This window comes from Apodemus sylvaticus, chromosome 9, assembly GCF_947179515.1.
Source record: "Apodemus sylvaticus chromosome 9, mApoSyl1.1, whole genome shotgun sequence".
Classification (NCBI taxonomy): Eukaryota; Metazoa; Chordata; class Mammalia; order Rodentia; family Muridae; genus Apodemus; species Apodemus sylvaticus.
In genome coordinates, this window is record NC_067480.1 from 113,523,414 (window position 1) to 113,540,687 (window position 17,274).

The following is a 17,274-nucleotide window of genomic DNA, read 5'->3' on the forward strand; positions in this document are numbered from 1 at the left end:
TTATGTATCTTGTTGATTTTCTCAAAGAACCAGCTCATGGTTTTGTTCATTCTTTGTATAGTTCTTTTTGTTTCTATTTGGTTGATTTCAGTCATGAGTTTATTTTCTGTAGTCTACTCCTCTTGGGTGTATTTGCTTCTTTTTGTTCTAGAGTTTTGAGGTGTGTTGTCAAGCTGCCCGTGTAAGCTTTCTCCATTTTCTTTTTGGAGGCACTTAGAGCTATCAGTTTTCCTCTTAGCACTGCTTTCATTGTGTCCCATAAGTTTTGGTATAATGTATCCTCATTTTCAGTAAATTCTAAAAAGTCTTTAAAGAATTTCTTCCTCAACCAAGCTTTCATTGAGTAGAGCATTGTTCAACGTACATGTATTTGTGTGTTTTCCATTGTTTTTGTTTGAACTTAAGACCAACCTTAGGCCGTGGTGATCTGATAGGGCATATGAAATCATTTCAATATTCCTGTATCTTCTGAGGCTTGTTTTCTGACCAATTTATATGGTCAGTTTTGGAGGAGATGCCATGTGGTTCTGAGAAGGTATATTCTTTTGCTTTAGGGTGGAATGTTCTATAACTATCTGTTAGATCCATTTGGTCCATAACTCAGTTAGTTTCACTGTGTCTCCATGTAGTTTCTGTGTCCATGATTTATCCATTGTTGAGAGTGGGGTGTTGATGTCTCCCCCTACTATTGCATGGGGTACAATGTGTGTTTTGAGCTTTATTAAGTTTCTTTTATGAATGTGGATGCCCTTGGATTTAGAGCATAGATGTTCAGAATTGAGAGTTCATCTTTGTAGATTTTTCCTTCGACCAGTATCGACCTTATCTTTTTTGACAACTTTCATTGAAAGTCGATTTTATCTCATATAAGAATGACCACTTAATCTTGTTTCTTGAAACCATTTGCTTGGAAAATTGTTTTCCAACCTTTGACTCTGAGGTAGTGGCTGTCTTTGTCACTGAGGTGGGTTTCTTGTATGCAGCAAAATGTTGGGTCCTGTTTATGTATCCAATCTCTTAGTCTATGTCTTTTTATTGGGGAAATGAGACCATTGATGTTAAGAGATATTAAGAAAAAGTGATTGTTGCTTCCTGTTACTTTTGTTGTTAAAGATGGAATTCTGTTTGTGTTGCCATCTTTTGGGTTTGTTGAACGAAGATTACTTTATTGCTTTTTCTAGGGTGTAGTTTCCACTGTGTGTTGGTATTTTCCACCCAATATCCTTTGTAGATCTGGGCTTGTGGAAAGATATTGTGTACATTTGGTTTTCTCATGGAATGCCTTTGTTTTCTCCATCTATGGTAATTGAGAGTTTTGCTGACATTTATGTTCTCTTAAGGTCTATATGATATCTGCCCAGGATCTTCTAAAGCCTTCATAGTTTCTGGTGAGAAGTCTGGTATAACTCTGATAGGTCTGCCTTTATATGTTATTTGACCTTTTTCCCTTACTGCTTTTAATATTCTTTCTTTGTTTAAAGCATTTGGTGTTTTGATTATTATATGTCAGGAGGAGTTTCTGTTCTGGTCCAGTCTGTTTGTAGTTCTGTAGGCTTCTTGTATGTTCATGAGCATCTCTTTAGATTATGGAAGTTTTCTTCTATAATTTTGTTGAAGATATTTACTGGCCCTTTTTTTATCTTTTTTTTTATTCGATGTATTCTTTATTTACATTTCAAATGATTTCCCATTTTCTGGGTCCCCACTCCCCACAAGTCCCATAAGCCCTCTTCCCTCCCCCTGTTCCTCCATCAACTCCTTCCCACTTCCCTATTCTGGTATTCCCCTATACTGTTGCATTGAGTCTTTCCAGAACCAGGGGCCACTCCTCTGTTCTTTTTGGACATCATTTAATATGTGGATTATTTCTTGGGTATTCCAAGTTTCCAGGTTATTATCCACTTATCAGTGAGTGCATACCATGACTGATCTTTTGATACTGGGTTACCTCACTTAGTATGATGTTCTCCAGCTCCATCCATTTGTCTACGAATTTCATGAATTCATTGTTTCTAATGGCTGAAGAGTACTCCATTGTGTAAATATACCACATTTTTTGTAACCATTCCTCCGTTGAGGGACACCTGGGTTGTTTCCAGCTTCTGGCTACTACAAATAGGGCTGCTATGAACATAGTGGAGCATGTGTCCTTATTGCATGCCGGGGAATCCTCTGGGTATATGCCCAGGAAAGGTATAGCAGGGTCCTCCAGAAGTGATGTGCCCAGTTTTCTGAGGAGCCGCCAGACTGATTTCCAAAGTGGTTGCACCATCTTATAATCCCACCAGCAGTGGAGGAGTGTTCCTCTTTCTCCACATCCTCGCCAGCACCTGCTGTCTCCTGAGTTTTTAACCTTAGCCATTCTGACTGGTGTAAGGTGAAATCTCAGGGTTGTTTTGATTTGCATTTCCCTAATGATTAATGATGTTGAACATTTCTTAAGGTGTTTCTCAGCCCTCCGAAGTTCTTCATGTGAAAAATCTTTGTTTAGTTCAGTACCCCACTTTTTAATGGGGTTATTTAGTTCTCTAGGTTCTATCTTCTTGAGTTCTTTGTATATATTAGATATTAGCCCTCTGTCAAATTTAGGGTTGGTGAATATCCTTTCCCAATCTGTTGGTTGACATTTTGTCCTTTTGACAGTGTCCTTTGCCTTACAGAAACTTTGTAGTTTTATGAGGTCCCATTTGTCAATTCTTGATCTTAGAGCATAAGCTAATGTTCTTTTCAGGAACTTTTCCCCTGTGCCCATGTCCTCAAGGATCTTCCCCAGTTTCTTTTCGATTAGTTTCAGTGTGTCAGGTTTTATGTGGAGGTCCTTGATCCATTTGGAGTTGAGCTTAGTACAAGGATGGATCGATTCACATTCTTCTGCATGCTGACCTCCAATTGAACCAGCACCATTTGTTGAAAAGACTATCTTTTTTCCACTGGATGCTTTCAGCTCCTTTGTCGAAGATTAAGTGACTATAGGTGTGTGGGTTCATTTCTGGGTCTTCAATCCTATTCCATTGATTGGCTTGCCTGACATTATACCAATACCATGCAGTTTTTATCATGATTGCTCTGTAGTAAAGTTTGAGGTCTAGGATACCGAATCCCCCTGAAGTTCTTTTACTGTGAGAATAGTTTTAGCTATCCTGGGTTTTTTGTTATTCCAGAGGAATTTGAGAATTGCTCTTTCTAGCTCTATGAAGAACTGGGTTGGGATTTTGATGGGGATTGCATGGAATCTGTAGATTGGCCATTTTAACTATATTAATCCTGCTAATCCATGAGCATGGAAGATTTTTCCATTTTCTGAGATCTTCTTCGATTTCCTTCTTCAGAGATCTGAAGTTCTTGTCATATAGGTCTTTCACTTGTTTGGTTAGAGTCACCCCAAGATACTTTATGCTGTTTGTGACGATTGTGAAGGGTGTCATTTCCCTAATTTCTTTCTCAGTCTGCTTATCCTTTGAGTATATAAAGGCTACTGATTTGCTTGCGTTGATTTTGTAGCCAGCCACTTTGCTGAAGTTGTTTATCAGCTGTAGGAGTTCTCTAGTAGAGTTTTTTGGGTCACTTAAGTATACTATCATATCATCTGCAAATAGTGATTGTTTGACTTCTTCCTTTCTAATTTGTATCCCTTTGACCTCCTTATGTTGCCTAATTGCTCTAGCTAGGACTTCAAGAACCATATTAAAAAGATATGGAGAGAGGGGGCAGCCTTGTCTAGTCCCTGATTTTAGTGGGATTGCTTCAAGTTTCTCTCCATTTAGTTTGATGTTGGCTACCGGTTTGCTGTATATTGCTTTTACTATGTTTAGATATGGGCCTTGAATTCCTATCCTTTCCAAGACTTTTAGCATGAAAGGATGCTAAATTTTGTCAAATGCCTTTTCAGCATCTAATGAAATGATCATGTGGTTTTTTTCTTTGAGTTTGTTTATGTAGTGGATTGCATTGATGGATTTCCTTATATTGAACCATCCCTGCATCCCTGGGATGATGCCTACTTGATCCTGGTGGATGATCGTTTTGATGTGTTCTTGGATTCAGTGGGCAAAAATTTTATTGTGTAATTTTGCATCGATATTCATAAGGGAAATTGGCCTTAAATTCTCTTTCTTAGTTGGATCTTTGTGTGGTTTTGGTATCAGCATAATTGTGGCTTCGTAGAAGGAGTTGGGTAGTGTCCCTTCCGTTTTTATTTGGTGGAATAGTTTGAAGAGTATGATGTTAAGTCTTCTTTGAAGGTCTGATAGAATTCTGCACTGATCCTGTGCTTTTTTTGGTCGGAAGGCTATCTGTGACCCCTTCTATTTCTTTAGGGGTTCTGGGTCTGTTTAGATGATCTATTTGAGCCTGCTTTAATTTTGGTATATGGTATCTGTCTAAGAAATTATCCATTTCCTCCAGATTCTCCAGTTGTGTTGAGTATAGGCTTTTGTAGTAGGATCTGATGATTTTTTGAATTTCCTCAGTTTCTGTTGTAATATCTCCCTTTTCATTTCTAATTTTGTTAATTTGGATACTTTCTCTGTGCCCTTTGGTTAGTCTGGCTAAGGGCTTATCTATCTTGATTTTTTTCAAAGAACCAGCTCCTGGTTTTGTTGATTCTTTGTATGGTTCTCTTGGTTTCTACTTGATTGATTTCAGCTCTGAGATTGATGATTTCCTGTCTTCTCCTCCTCCTGGGTGAATCAGCTTCTTTTTGTTCCAGGGCTTTCAGTTGTTTCATTAATCTTCTAGTGTATGCTCTCTCGAATTTCTTTTTGGAGGCATTCAAAGCTATGAATTTTCCTCTTAGCACTGCTTTCATTGTGTCCCATAGATTTGTGTATGTTGTGCCTTCAATTTTTTTAAATTCTAAAAAATCTTTGATTTCTTTCTTTATTTCTTCCTTTACCAAGGTATCATTGAGTATTGTTCAGTTTCCATGTATATTTGGGCTTTCTGTTGTTTTCATTGTTATTAAATACCACTTTTACTCCATAGTGATCTGATAGGAGGAATGGGATTATTTCAATCTTCTTATATTTGTTGAGGTCTGTCTTATGACCAATTATATGATCAGTTTTGAAGAAGGTACCATGAGGTACTGAGAAAAAGGTATAATCTTTTGCTTTGGGATGAAAAGTTCTATATATATCTGTTAAATCCAATTGGTCCAAAGCTTCAATTAGGTTCACTGTCTCCCTCTTTAGTTTCTGTTTTCCTGATCGGTCCATTGATGAGAGTGGAGTGTTGAAGTCACCCACAATTATTGTGTTAGGTGCAATGTGTGCTTTGAGCTTTAGTAAAGTTTCTTTTATGAATGAGGGTGCCCTTGTATTTGGAGCATAGATGTTCAGGATTGAGAGTTCTTCTTGTTGGATTTTTCCTTTGACCAGCAAGAAGTGACCTTCCATGTCTCTTTTGATGACATTAGGTTGAAAGTCAATTTTATCTGATATTAGAATGACAACTCCGGCTTGTTTCCTGAGACCATTTGCTTGTAGAATTGTCTTCCAGCCTTTTACTCTAAGGTAGTTTTTGTCTTTAACACTGTATGTTTCCTGTATACAGCAAAATGTAGGGTCCTGTTTACGTAACCAGTCTGTTAGTCTATGTCTTTTTATTGGGGAATTGAGTCCATTGATGTTAAGAGATATTAAGGAGTAGTGGTTATTGCTTCCCATCATTTTTTATGTTAATTTTATACTAGTGTGGTTATCTTCTTTTGGGTTTGATGAAAGAAGCTTAATATCCTGCTTTTTCCAGGGTATAGTTTCCCTTGTTGTAATGGTGTTTTCCCCCTATTATCCTTTGTAGGGCTGGGTTTGTGGAAAGATATTGTATAAATTTGGTTTTGTCATGGAATATCTTGGTTTCTCCATCTATAATGATTGAGAGTTTCACTGGGTATAGTAGTCTTGGCTGGCATTTGTGCTCTCTTACAGTCTGCATGAGCTCTGCCCAGGATCTTCTAGCTTTCATGTTCTCTGGTGAGAAGTCTGGTGTAATTCTGATAGATCTTCCTTTATATGTTACTTGCCCTTTTTCTCTTACTGCCCTAAGTATTCTCTCTTTGTTTAGTACATTTGGAGTTTTGATTATTATGTGACGGGAGGTAGTTCTGTTCTGGTCCAGTCTGTTTGGAGTTCTGTAGGCTTCTTGTATATTCATGTGCATCTCTCTCTTTACGTTAGGGGAGTTTTCTTCCATAATTTTGTTGAAGATATTTGCTGGCCCTTTAAGTTGTAAATCTTCACTCTCATCAATGCCTATAATCCTTAGATTTGGCTTTCTCATTGTGTCCTGGATTTCCTGGATATTTTGGGTTACAAGCGTTTTGCATTTTGCATTTTCTTTAACTGTTGAGTCCATGGTTTCTATGGTATCTTCGGCATCTGAGATTCTTTCTTCTATCTCTTGTATTCTGTTGTTGATATTTGTGTCTATGGTCCCTGATTTTTTCCCAAGGTTTTCTATCTCCAAAGTTGTCTCCCTTTGTGCTTTCTTAGTTGTTTCTACTTCTGTTTTTAGATCCTGGAAGTTTTTGCTCAGTTCTGTCATTTGCTTGTTTGTGTTTTCCTCTAATTCTTTAAGAGATTTTTGTGTTTCCTCTTTCATGACTTCTGCCTGTTGATCAAAGTTCTCTTGTATTTTTTTAAGTGACTTTTGCGTTTCCTCCTTATTGGCTTTTGTATTCTCCTGAATTTCTTTTAATGACTTTTGTTTCCCTTATAAGGGCTTCTAATTTTTGATCCATTTTCTCCTGAATTTCTTTAAGTATGTCCTTCATATGTTCCTCTAACAGCATCATGACCAGTGATTTTAAATCCAACTCTTGTTTTTCTGGTGAGTTGGGGTATCCAGGACTTGCTATTGTTGGAGAATTGGGTTCAGATGCTGCCATAATGCCTTAGTTTCTGTTAGCAACGTTCCTATGCTTGACTTTAGCCATCTAGTTCTCACTGGTGTTAGATGGTCTTATTGTCACTGGCTGGTTCCACAACCTATTGTGGACCTTCAGGGCTATTTCCGAGACACTGGATGACTGGGTTTCCTCTGGCACAGATTACTGATATGCTGTCTTCCTCTTTTGTGCCTTTGGAGCCCTGCTCAGTCTTGCCTCAGGAAATTTTATACTTGGGTTGTCAAGGTGAACCAGGTGTTCTTAGACTGCTCTGTTATGGAGCAAAGATGGTGACTTGGGGGGGGGGGTGTCACTCCCTCTGTTGATTCTCATGTAGGATACAGGCCCCATGACGATAAACCACCTATGTTCTCAGGTCCTGAGTGCAGGCAGACCCCTGGAGATTTGCACCCCCAGAGGTCTTAAGCTCAGGATAATACAGTATCTAGTGATATTTTTCTGCCTTGGCAGGCCACAAAGATGGCCACAGGAGTAGCTCCCTTTGCTGTTCTCTGCAAAGAATACAGGCCCCACGACCTATCACCTGGGAGATGAACCACCTGTGTGCTCAGGCCCTGGGCACAGGCAGACCTCTGGCTGTTTGCACCCCCGGAGATCGGGGTGATACAGTACCTAGTGACTCTCTTCTGCTCCAGCAGGCAGCAAATATGGCCGCAGGGATTCTCTCCCTCTGCTGGTCTCCAGGCAGGACACAGGCCCCACGCCCGGTAGACTGGCAGATGAACCACCTATGTGCTCAGTTCCTGAATGCAGGCAGACCCCTGGTGGCTTGCACCCCCAGAGATCTAAAGCTCAGGGTGATACAGTACCTAGTGAAGCTCTTCTGCTCCAGCAGGCAGCGATAATATGGCTGCGGGGATTCTCTCCCTATGCTGGTCTCCAGGTAGGACACAGGCCCCTTGCCCGGAGGTCTGGCATTTACTGCCCTTTAAGATGTAAATCCTCGCTCTCTTCTGTACCTATAATCCTTAGGTTTGGTCTTCTCATTGTGTCCTAGATTTTCTAGATGTTTTAGATTACAAGCTTTTTGCATTTTACATTTTCTTTGGCTGTTAAATCAACGATTTCTATGGTATTTTCAGCACCTGAGATTCTTTCTTCTATCTCTTGTATTCTGTTGTTGATGCGTGCATCTATGACTCCTGAATTTTTTCCAAGATTTTCTATCTCCAAAGATGTTTCCCGTTGTTGTTTCTTTATTGTTTCTACTTCCATTTTTAGATTCTGGATAGTTTTATTCAGTTCGGCCACTTGTTTGTGTTTCCCTGAAATTGTTTAAGGGATTTTTTAATGTTTCCTCTTTAAGGACTTCTACCTGTTTACCCATGTCCTCCTGTGTTTCTTTAAGGGATTTTTGTGTTTCCTCTTTAAGGGCTTCTACCTGTTGACCCATGTCCTCCTGTATTTCTTTAAGGGAATTATTTATGTCCTTTTTGAAGTCCTCTATCAGCATCATGAGATGTGATTTTAAATCCAGCTCTTTCTTTTCTTGTGTGTTTGGGTTTGCTGTTGTGGGAGAACTGGGTTCAGATGGTGCCATGTTGCCTTGGTTTCTGTTGGTAATAATCTTGCATTGCCTTTTGCCATCTAATTTTTCTCTGGTGTTAGCTGGTCTTGCTGTCTCTGACTGTGGCTTCTCTTTCATGCAAGCCTGTGTGTCTGTACTACTGGGATTTCTGTTCTCTCTGTGCACACAGGTATATAAGCATTTTCAGGAGACCAGCTCTCCTCTTCTCCCAGGCCTCTCTGCACTCCAAATGCGCTGAGTGGGGCTGGTTCTCTAAATGGTTCAGGAGATGTTGTCTTCATTGTGGCAGACCTGGCAAGATTCTGCCACAGCACAAAGGGCAGGCAGCAGCAGAAGGGTGAGAAGGAACCTCTGTTTCTCTTTTTAAAGTTCCAATTTTATAATACATCAGGCATGTAACAGAATCGACTGCAGGAGCTCAGTGGCAGTACTGAAACAAGTAGCATCATTGTCAGCAACAAACTTGCTAGAAATACACAGTGCCAGGCCCCTCCTTCAGTGGATCTGATGCTGGGACTTGAGAAGTCCTGCCTTGTGGGATGTATGCCTGTATGAAGCCCCCTGAACATATTTCATGGTGAAATTATAACTTAATATCATTTAAACTGGGCAAAGTGCTTCACAGCTATGGTCACAGCAGCCAGGAGCCAAAGGTAGGAAGAGTTTAAGACCAGACTGGGCTACATGGTAGGTTCCAGATCAACCTGAGCTACAGAGGAACAAAGAAACCAAACATGTTCTGTTAGTTATATGCAGTAAAACATAGTGGAGAGACAAAGAAAAACAGTATTCTTAAAGTCTATACAATAAAATATTGTACTGGGGAAACATGTGGTGGTAGGCAGGAAGGGGTAGACTTCCACAGAGTTCTGTTTGAAGATGATCTTGAGAGCTCTGATAGTTTCTGCGTTCTAGGTAGGTGGGACTTTAAAGTTATTCTCTAGTTGAGGATTAGTTTTCTTTACTAAAATGAGTTTCTTTCACCCTAGAGAAATGCATGTTTGGTGTTCTGTGGGTTACATTTAGGCCTGTGAAGTAAAGAAAAGGCAATGCTGTGTCCGGCATTTATGGAAACATTTCAGTCAGATTTGACCTAAAAAGAGAGGTTACATTGGACAGCCAAGGAAGGTGGCAAATAGAAGATGTTACTCGGTAGAGCCCATTTTACTCTCATGCATTGGTTCTTCATTTGGTGATCAGTGAACATCTTCAGACAAAGGATGTTTACCCTATTGAAGTAGAAAGGAAAAAAAAATTTACCAAATGATAAGGAGGGAGGGGGGATGTAGGGTTTGATAAGAAACCAATAGACTTCCCCTCTTTGAGATGCAGGGAATATCACCGTAAGTGCAGATCACTTATGCTTGAGACAGTGAGCAGAGTCTTGCTCAGGTTCGTGTAGGTGGTCAAGGTCATTTGTTTTCTTGTCCAAAGTGGATGATAAATTTTAAGGTTAATTAAAAACCAGGTATGTCTTAGCAACAAAGTTCCTTATTTCCTTATAGTCACCATGCTTAGAAAACAAATCACTTTAATACTTATTAAGCTCTCAGAAATAAAGGAGAAAAAAGAACATTAAAGATCATTCTTGATGTTTGTGGTTTTCTGTGATTCAGTTTTCAGTGAGGAAGGGAAATATTTTCCCAAGTGACCTGCTTTATGGGGAGTACAGAGGCACTTCTGAGGTTTTTAAGACACTGGGTTAAACAGGTGCCTTTATAGGAACCATCTGGCTCTGTAGAAAGCACTGGTGAGCATCTTTCAGGGTTTTTTCTAAAAATGCCTATACACAAAAATTGCTGAGATGCAAGATTTAAGAAAGAGAACAGTGGAAGAGATGGTGAAAATTGGGAATCTATTAGTACTCTGAGCCCAGTGCATAGGTGTGAAATTAAACCAGGTTCTCCGATTAGGGGCAGGGGGAAGGCTTCATAATAATGAATTCTATCAACCTGTTGTCTGTAGATTCACCTGAACATGACTTTCTAAATTGAAGAGAGTTGTGGATAGATTATACTTATTGTTAATACTCTTAGATTCCACTGGGCCATGAAGAAAACAGAACTGTGTCTTACAAAGGAATAGGCAGAGAAAGAGATGGACAGTCCAGTCCAGCATTTGCGAATGTGAAGGAAGCCCAGTCATCAGCTCAGAGGAACATCAGCCAAATTCAGTGCTGGGAGAACTTGTGGAGCCCAGGGAGGAGTCCAAATTGGAGAACAAAGAGAGGGCATAGAGCCAGATGTTTCAGATTAGAGGAGGTCCACCCTTAGCGTAGCCAAAGCATAGTCTAGCCATAGAAAAATCTGATGGCTACAGTATATAGAATGGTAGAAAAGGTGTCAATCCATTCTTCACTATCCCTTCCTCTGGAGTATGGAGCCTATTCAAGTGACTGACTTTTTTAATGACTAGAATGAAACACAAAATGGGCAAAGATAGTCTTGAGTTCTTGTTTGGAACTCCCTATCTGGTTGAGTCAGCTGCCACTTACACAGCCTTGCGTGGTTCCAGAGAAATCCTAAATTGAGCCAGATGACTGCAGCCTCCACCAGTGTCTTACGTCTTTTTTTTTGTAGAGCTGGGGATGAAAGGCAGGGCTTTACACATGCTAGGTAAGTATTCTCCCAAGGAACTATGCTTATAACTATTCTCTGTTTGTTTGAAAAACATGTATAGGTTCTCAGACGAGCTTTGTTTCAGAGTATTGGATCACACCTGTTTTTGACAGGAGGTCAATTCAGGCTATTTCATCTACTTTCCCTAAGTCTATTCATAAAAGCAGGCACAAGAGGTTCAGAACAGACAGGGTACGACAGATGGGATAATCTTTCTAGGTCTCATTCCCTTGTCTGGTGTTTTTTGAGGTAGATTTGTTTGGGGTCCAGAATAGCTCCCATCTCCAGTAGACTGGGGTTAGGGCAGTTAGGTCACATGGTAGGAGTAAATATTAACCCTTTCCAGAATGTCCTAGGTATCCCATCAGGGGAAGCTCTCCACAGGGACTGGCCTGACAGAACAAGGAGGTCATCGTTGTTCTACCAGGGAAGTTGGCTGTGGCTCTCCATGTTTGGACTGCTTTGCTCATGAATCACATTCACATCTTTTCTGGTGACTTGTACATTTATTTATTAGTGATTACAGTACTCTCAGTGGGTGGCCCAAGGTCTGTTGATGAGTTTCTAGAGTAGGCTTAAAAACCTCTCTTCATGAAGTCCCCATAAAGATGACAGCACTGTTGCTGGTCTGGGGATCACTGAGTTCTGTCCTCTCCAGGCAGAATGTAAAGAGAGGTTCAGAGGTACTAGGGAGGGGGTCTCTCATAATCTGACATGGGCCAAAGTAAAACATTATTTTTAAATACTTTTAAAAATTTATGCTGTCAGGGTTGGGGATTTAGTTCAGTGGGTTTACTCCTCAGATCTGGTAAAGAAAAGAAGGGAAGAAGGGAGGGAGTTGTCAACTATGCTGTATAAGGCTTATTTAAAACATAAATTAGTATTTTAGACTCTGGTCACATCCCCAAACCATTGTATATGCAAATATTCCATTTTTTTTTAAAAAAAATCTAAACAATTTGTTAAGAGGCAATAGGGTCCTGTAACATGAAGAGATATCTACTGGTATTGATTGTTCATTTTCAGATTGCCTGGGGAAAGTCTTATCAATTAGAATTAAGAATGCTTTCCCCCATGCCCATGTCCTCCAGGGTCTTCCCCAGTTTCTTTTCTATTAGTTTCAGTGTGTCTGGTTTTACATGGCGGTCCTTGATCTACTTGGAGTGAAGTTTAGTACATGGAAATAAGAATGAATCAATTCGCATTATTCTGTATGCTGACCTCCAATTGAACCAGCACCATTTGTTGAAAAGGCTATCTTTTTTCCACTGGATGTTTTTGGCTCCTTTGTCGAAGATCAAGTGACCATAGGTGTGTGGGTTCATTTCTGGATCTTCAATTCTATTCCATTGGTCCACTTGTCTGTCACTGTGCCAATACCATGCAGTTTTTAACACTATTGCTCTGTAGTATTGCTTGAAGTCAGGAATACTGATTCCCCCAGAATTTCTTTTGTTACTGAGAATAGTTTTAGCTATCCTGGGTTTTTTGTTATTCCAGATGAATTTCAGAATTCCTTTTTCTAACTCTGTGAAGAACTGAGTTGGGATTTTGATGGGGATTGCATTGAATCTGTATATTGCTTTTGGCAAGATGGCCATTTTAGCTATATTAATCCTGCCGATCCACGAGCATGGCAGATTTTTCCATTTTCTGAGGTCTTCTTAGATTTCCTTATGCTCTAAGATCAAGAATTGACAAATGGGACCTCATAAAATTACAAAGTTTCTGTAAGGCAAAGGACACTTTTAAATGGACAAAACAGCAACCATCAAATTGGGAAAGGATATTCACCAACCCTACATCTGATAGTGGGCTAATATCCAATATATACAAAGAACTCAAGAAGTTAGATCCCAGGGAACCAAATAACCCTATTAATAAATGGGGTACAGATCTAAACAAAGAATTTTCACCTGAAGAAATTCGGATAGCCGAGAGGCACCTTAAGAAGTGCTCAACATCATTAGTCATTAGGGAAATGCAAATCAACACAACCCTGAGATTTCACTTCACACCAGTCAGAATGACTAAGATTAAAAACTCAGGAGACAGCAGGTGTTGGCAAGGATGTGGAGAAAGAGGAACACTCCTCCACTGCTGGTGGGGCTGTAAGATGGTACAACCACTTTGGAAATCAGTCTGGCAGTTCCTCAGAAAACTGGACATGACCCTTCCGGAGTACCCTGCTATACCTCTCCTGGGCATATACCCAGAGGATTCCCCGGCATGCAATAAAGACACATGCTCCATTATGTTCATAGCAGCCTTATTTATAATAGCCAGAAGCTAGAAAGAACCCAGATGCCCCTCAAAGGAGGAATGGATACAGAAAATGTGGTATATTTACACAATGGAATACTACTCAGCAATTAGAAACAATGAATTCACAAAATTTTTAGGCAAATGGTTTGATCTGGAAAATATCATCCTAAGTGAGGTAACCCAGTCACAAAAGAATACACATGGAATGCAATCTCTGATAAGTGGATATTAATTAGCCCAGAAGCCCTGAATACCCAAGGCACAAATCGCATAACAAATGACTCCCATGAAGAAGTATGGAGAAGGTCCTGATCCTGGAAAGGATTGATCTAGCATTGGAGGGGAATATAAGGACAGAGAAAAAGGAGGGAGGTGATTGGAGAAGGGATGGAGAGAAGAAGGTTTATGGGACATATGGGGAGGGGGGATCCGGGAAAGGGGAAATCACTTGGAATGTAAACAAAGAATATAGAAAATAAAAATATTAAAAAAACAAAACAAAACAAAAAGAATGCTTTCGACTCCCTAGTATTCCTGCTCAGTAGGAGTTGATTGTGTGCCCTTGACTTTAAGGTTTCACTCAAGAAGCCTGTGAAAGTAAAAATTCCGTTCCTGGTTGCATCATTTTACTGCTGCAAGCCCATATGTATTATGTTATCAAATTAAGGATTTGATTTGATTAAAAGCAAATTTCTCTGTTCAGAAAGTCATCTTAGTTAACAAATACAAGGCATATTATATGTCTGCTACAGCTATCCCCAGTTACCACCCCTAAAAACAAAGCTACTGTGTCTTGGTTGATTAAAGAATCATCCAAGTAGCAGAGTTGGCAAGTTGACACAGGGAGGGAACCCCATCTTAGAACCAACAGAATATTAATAGTGAGGAGCTAAAATATAATCCCCCTGGAACCATCGGGCAGCTCCTAACTTGCATGGTTCATTGTCTCGGTGTCTGATGACTGCCTGGGGACCTTAGTGCTACTGTGTGCAGTGCGTGCCTTTTAAGTACCATCTGTTGTTCACTTGCCAGTGGGCCACCCAGAATATTCAGGCTAACTTGTATCTATCTTTAGCTATCTTTGTTATGAGGTCAACCATTGGGATATCACATGGTTACAATCAAGTAACCATATTTAATATTGACATCACAAGGCAGTAACAGTGGTGCTGGCAATTCAAATATTCCAAAAGAAAACAAACAGCACTTTTCAGCATTACTGGGGACCTTGGAACATAAAAAGATCTGTCTGTTATAGATGATGTTCATGGAAGTGTCAGGTTCTGTGTCTTGCCTACCCAGGGGTTCATGCATGATCGTGATCCTGGAAGCCCATACCCCAAGGCCCATCTCTTACTGGGCCTCCTCCCAGCTCTCCAGCCCTGGAGATGAAAATTCAAACTGCTGTCATTATCATTCCTTTCTTCGAGTAGCTGTGGCTGATAGGTGACCCTGCTGCCTACTGAGTTTGAACTGCTTCAGGTTCTTATCTTAAAATGGCCAAGGGCAAACATGGGCTATTTGTCTGTAGGATTTGTCCACCGTATCAGAAAAGCTACTGCGTTTTTGTTAATTTTACATGGAGTTACTTCTAGGAGAGGGCCAGCTCCTGCTTCCTGAGTTGCAGCAAGTTCCCAGGGATGGGAACAAGCAGGAGCAGACTTAGAAGGTCCTGTCATGGGTGTGGACTTACTGCTTCAAGGTGAGTCCTGAGAAGCATCCTGACGCTGCCGAGGCAACTAGACTTTTGAGAATAGCCTGTAGAGAATGGCCAGCCAGGGGACAGTTCAGGGACACCATGAGTGGAAGTGAAAGGGGTCCAGGTGTGAGTCTCTTCCCTTCCTATGGCGCCATACTACCCTTTTAGTGCCATAGAATGGTAGGTCCTCCTTTCCCCACCATAGGTCCCATCCACAGTACAAGCAAGCCACTGCTACCCATGGCTCAGTCTCGGCTCCTTTGTCTATAGAGGTCTTTCCTCACTCCACCACAAGTGCTCAAACATACTCACATGTACAATATCTGTACAGTCACACACATACACAAACATACAAATGATTCACGTTCCTATTCGCTCTTACATACAACTTTCACAAATGCACATATTCCTTCATATATATACAAAGCACACACCTACTCACAATCATGGAACAACCTCCATACACACCTTCCTTCCTAGATGTTATTTAAACTCTGTGGCTTATGTATGTGTGCAGGGCATAGGTTGCCTGGTACATAGTCAGCATTTAGTAAACATTGAATCAATTGATACCTCTATTCAGTAGCCTTCCTCTTGGCTTTTGGGAATTTATCTAGATGACCAATTTTATTTAAAACACTAGCATACCCAAAATATACTTAATAAGTAAGGCACTAACTAAGCTTATCACAGAATTTAGCCTTTTCTCTCTGAAATCTGTGCTTGAACCACTGTGGAGCCATCTCTGGAACATCAGAAACTCTTTAAAATACACCCACATTGTCTACTGCCTTGATAGTATCTATTGTTAAAGAACTTAAATATTAATAGAAATCAGAAGAAACACTTCCAGTTTTCTGCCTGCGTGAAAATCACTTTGAATAATTCCCAGTTTGTCAGAAATAATTTTTGGAAGTGGAAATTTCAGGGTTCTTGTGCCTTGAGGTTAACCCAGCTGTCGTTCTCTCTGTAATGAGTTCCTACGTGTTGGAGACCCAGAGTGCATTTATCCCAAAATCCATGTGAAGCAGAATTTCATTAGTGCTTGATTGATTGTGAAGCTGAGAGCCCTGGGCTGCCAGTCAGTTTGAGGACACTGGGAGAATGCAGTGCTTGTTAGGCAAACCCTGGTCTCTCAGGTGCCTACCCTGCTGGTAACTCCCTTCTGCTTCTTCCTCAGCCCAGCGACTTCTCCGTGTCTCTCAAAGCATCAGGGAGGAACAAGCACTTCAAGGTGCAACTGGTGGACAGCGTCTACTGCATCGGGCAGCGGCGGTTCCACAGCATGGACGAGCTTGTGGAGCACTACAAGAAGGCCCCCATCTTCACCAGCGAGCACGGGGAGAAGCTCTACCTCGTCCGAGCCCTGCAGTGATCGCAGCCATTGGCCCCCTCATGCCCTGCCCACTGTGGGCCTCGCTGCCACCTCCACCTCCCAGAGCCCAGCACTTCTGGTCACCTCCACCCATGTGGCCTGGATCACCTCTGTGGCCCAGTCCTCCTTTTTAGCCTGTTGGTCAACCATAGCTACCTAGGCCCTCACAGCCATGCCCATGGCCACCATCTTCTGTTGATGGGGGTCAAAAGGAGGAAAGCTACTCACTTTTTTTCTTTTCAGTTGGGAACAGTCTGTTTGAATCCAGACAGACAGACAGACAGACAGGAACTTATTTGGAGGGTAGTGAGGCTGTATGTAGTGAATATGTGGCCTTGGCACACACTCCGAGAGCTGTGTCCATGGGTGTTTGGTGCCTCTCATCAGCTATGCTGGTCCAGGCCAGCAGTCTGTGTCTTGGGCCTGCTTTTTTTTCTTCCTTTTGTGTGTGTGTGTGTGGCTCCAGGCTCTGCAGGAGTCCAAAAATGTGCAGATAGCAATACTGGAAACCCTGGGGAGATGGTGGTGAGAGAACTGCCGAGTGCCTTTGAGGCTATACTTGCAATAAAAGAGGGTTTTGGTGAGAGTTGCTCTGCAAAAGAGGGAGGGAACAATGAAGAAAGAAAGTTACTCTGTGGTTATGTACCCCAGGTGTGCCATCCACATAGTGCTTTTGCCCTTTGGCTTGTTTGAATTTCACAATTATGTATTTAATTCTCAAAGTAATATGTATCTGTAGCTGTTTGTTGACACTAATGGCAGATAATTAAGGAAAACAGCTGATCTCTTGGGAAGGGGAGCTACCAATACTTTATACATACACTATATATATATATAGATATATATATAATATGTGTATATTATATATATATTATTTGCTTT

At 40.8% G+C, this 17,274-nt stretch overlaps 1 protein-coding gene across 4 annotated transcripts in view; it reads left to right on the top strand.

Moving 5' to 3' along the window:
• The window catches only part of Nck2 (NCK adaptor protein 2), a 146,385-nt gene extending 129,900 nt beyond the window's left edge, over positions 1 to 16,485 (top strand). For all 4 annotated transcript variants that reach the window (XM_052193282.1, XM_052193281.1, XM_052193279.1 and 1 more), the window contains one exon: positions 16,198 to 16,485. In XM_052193282.1, coding sequence (XP_052049242.1) covers positions 16,198 to 16,392 — 195 coding nt within the window. In that variant the 3' untranslated portion in view covers positions 16,393 to 16,485. The remainder of the gene's footprint in view (positions 1 to 16,197) is intronic.
• Positions 16,486 to 17,274: the final 789 nt, after the last annotated feature.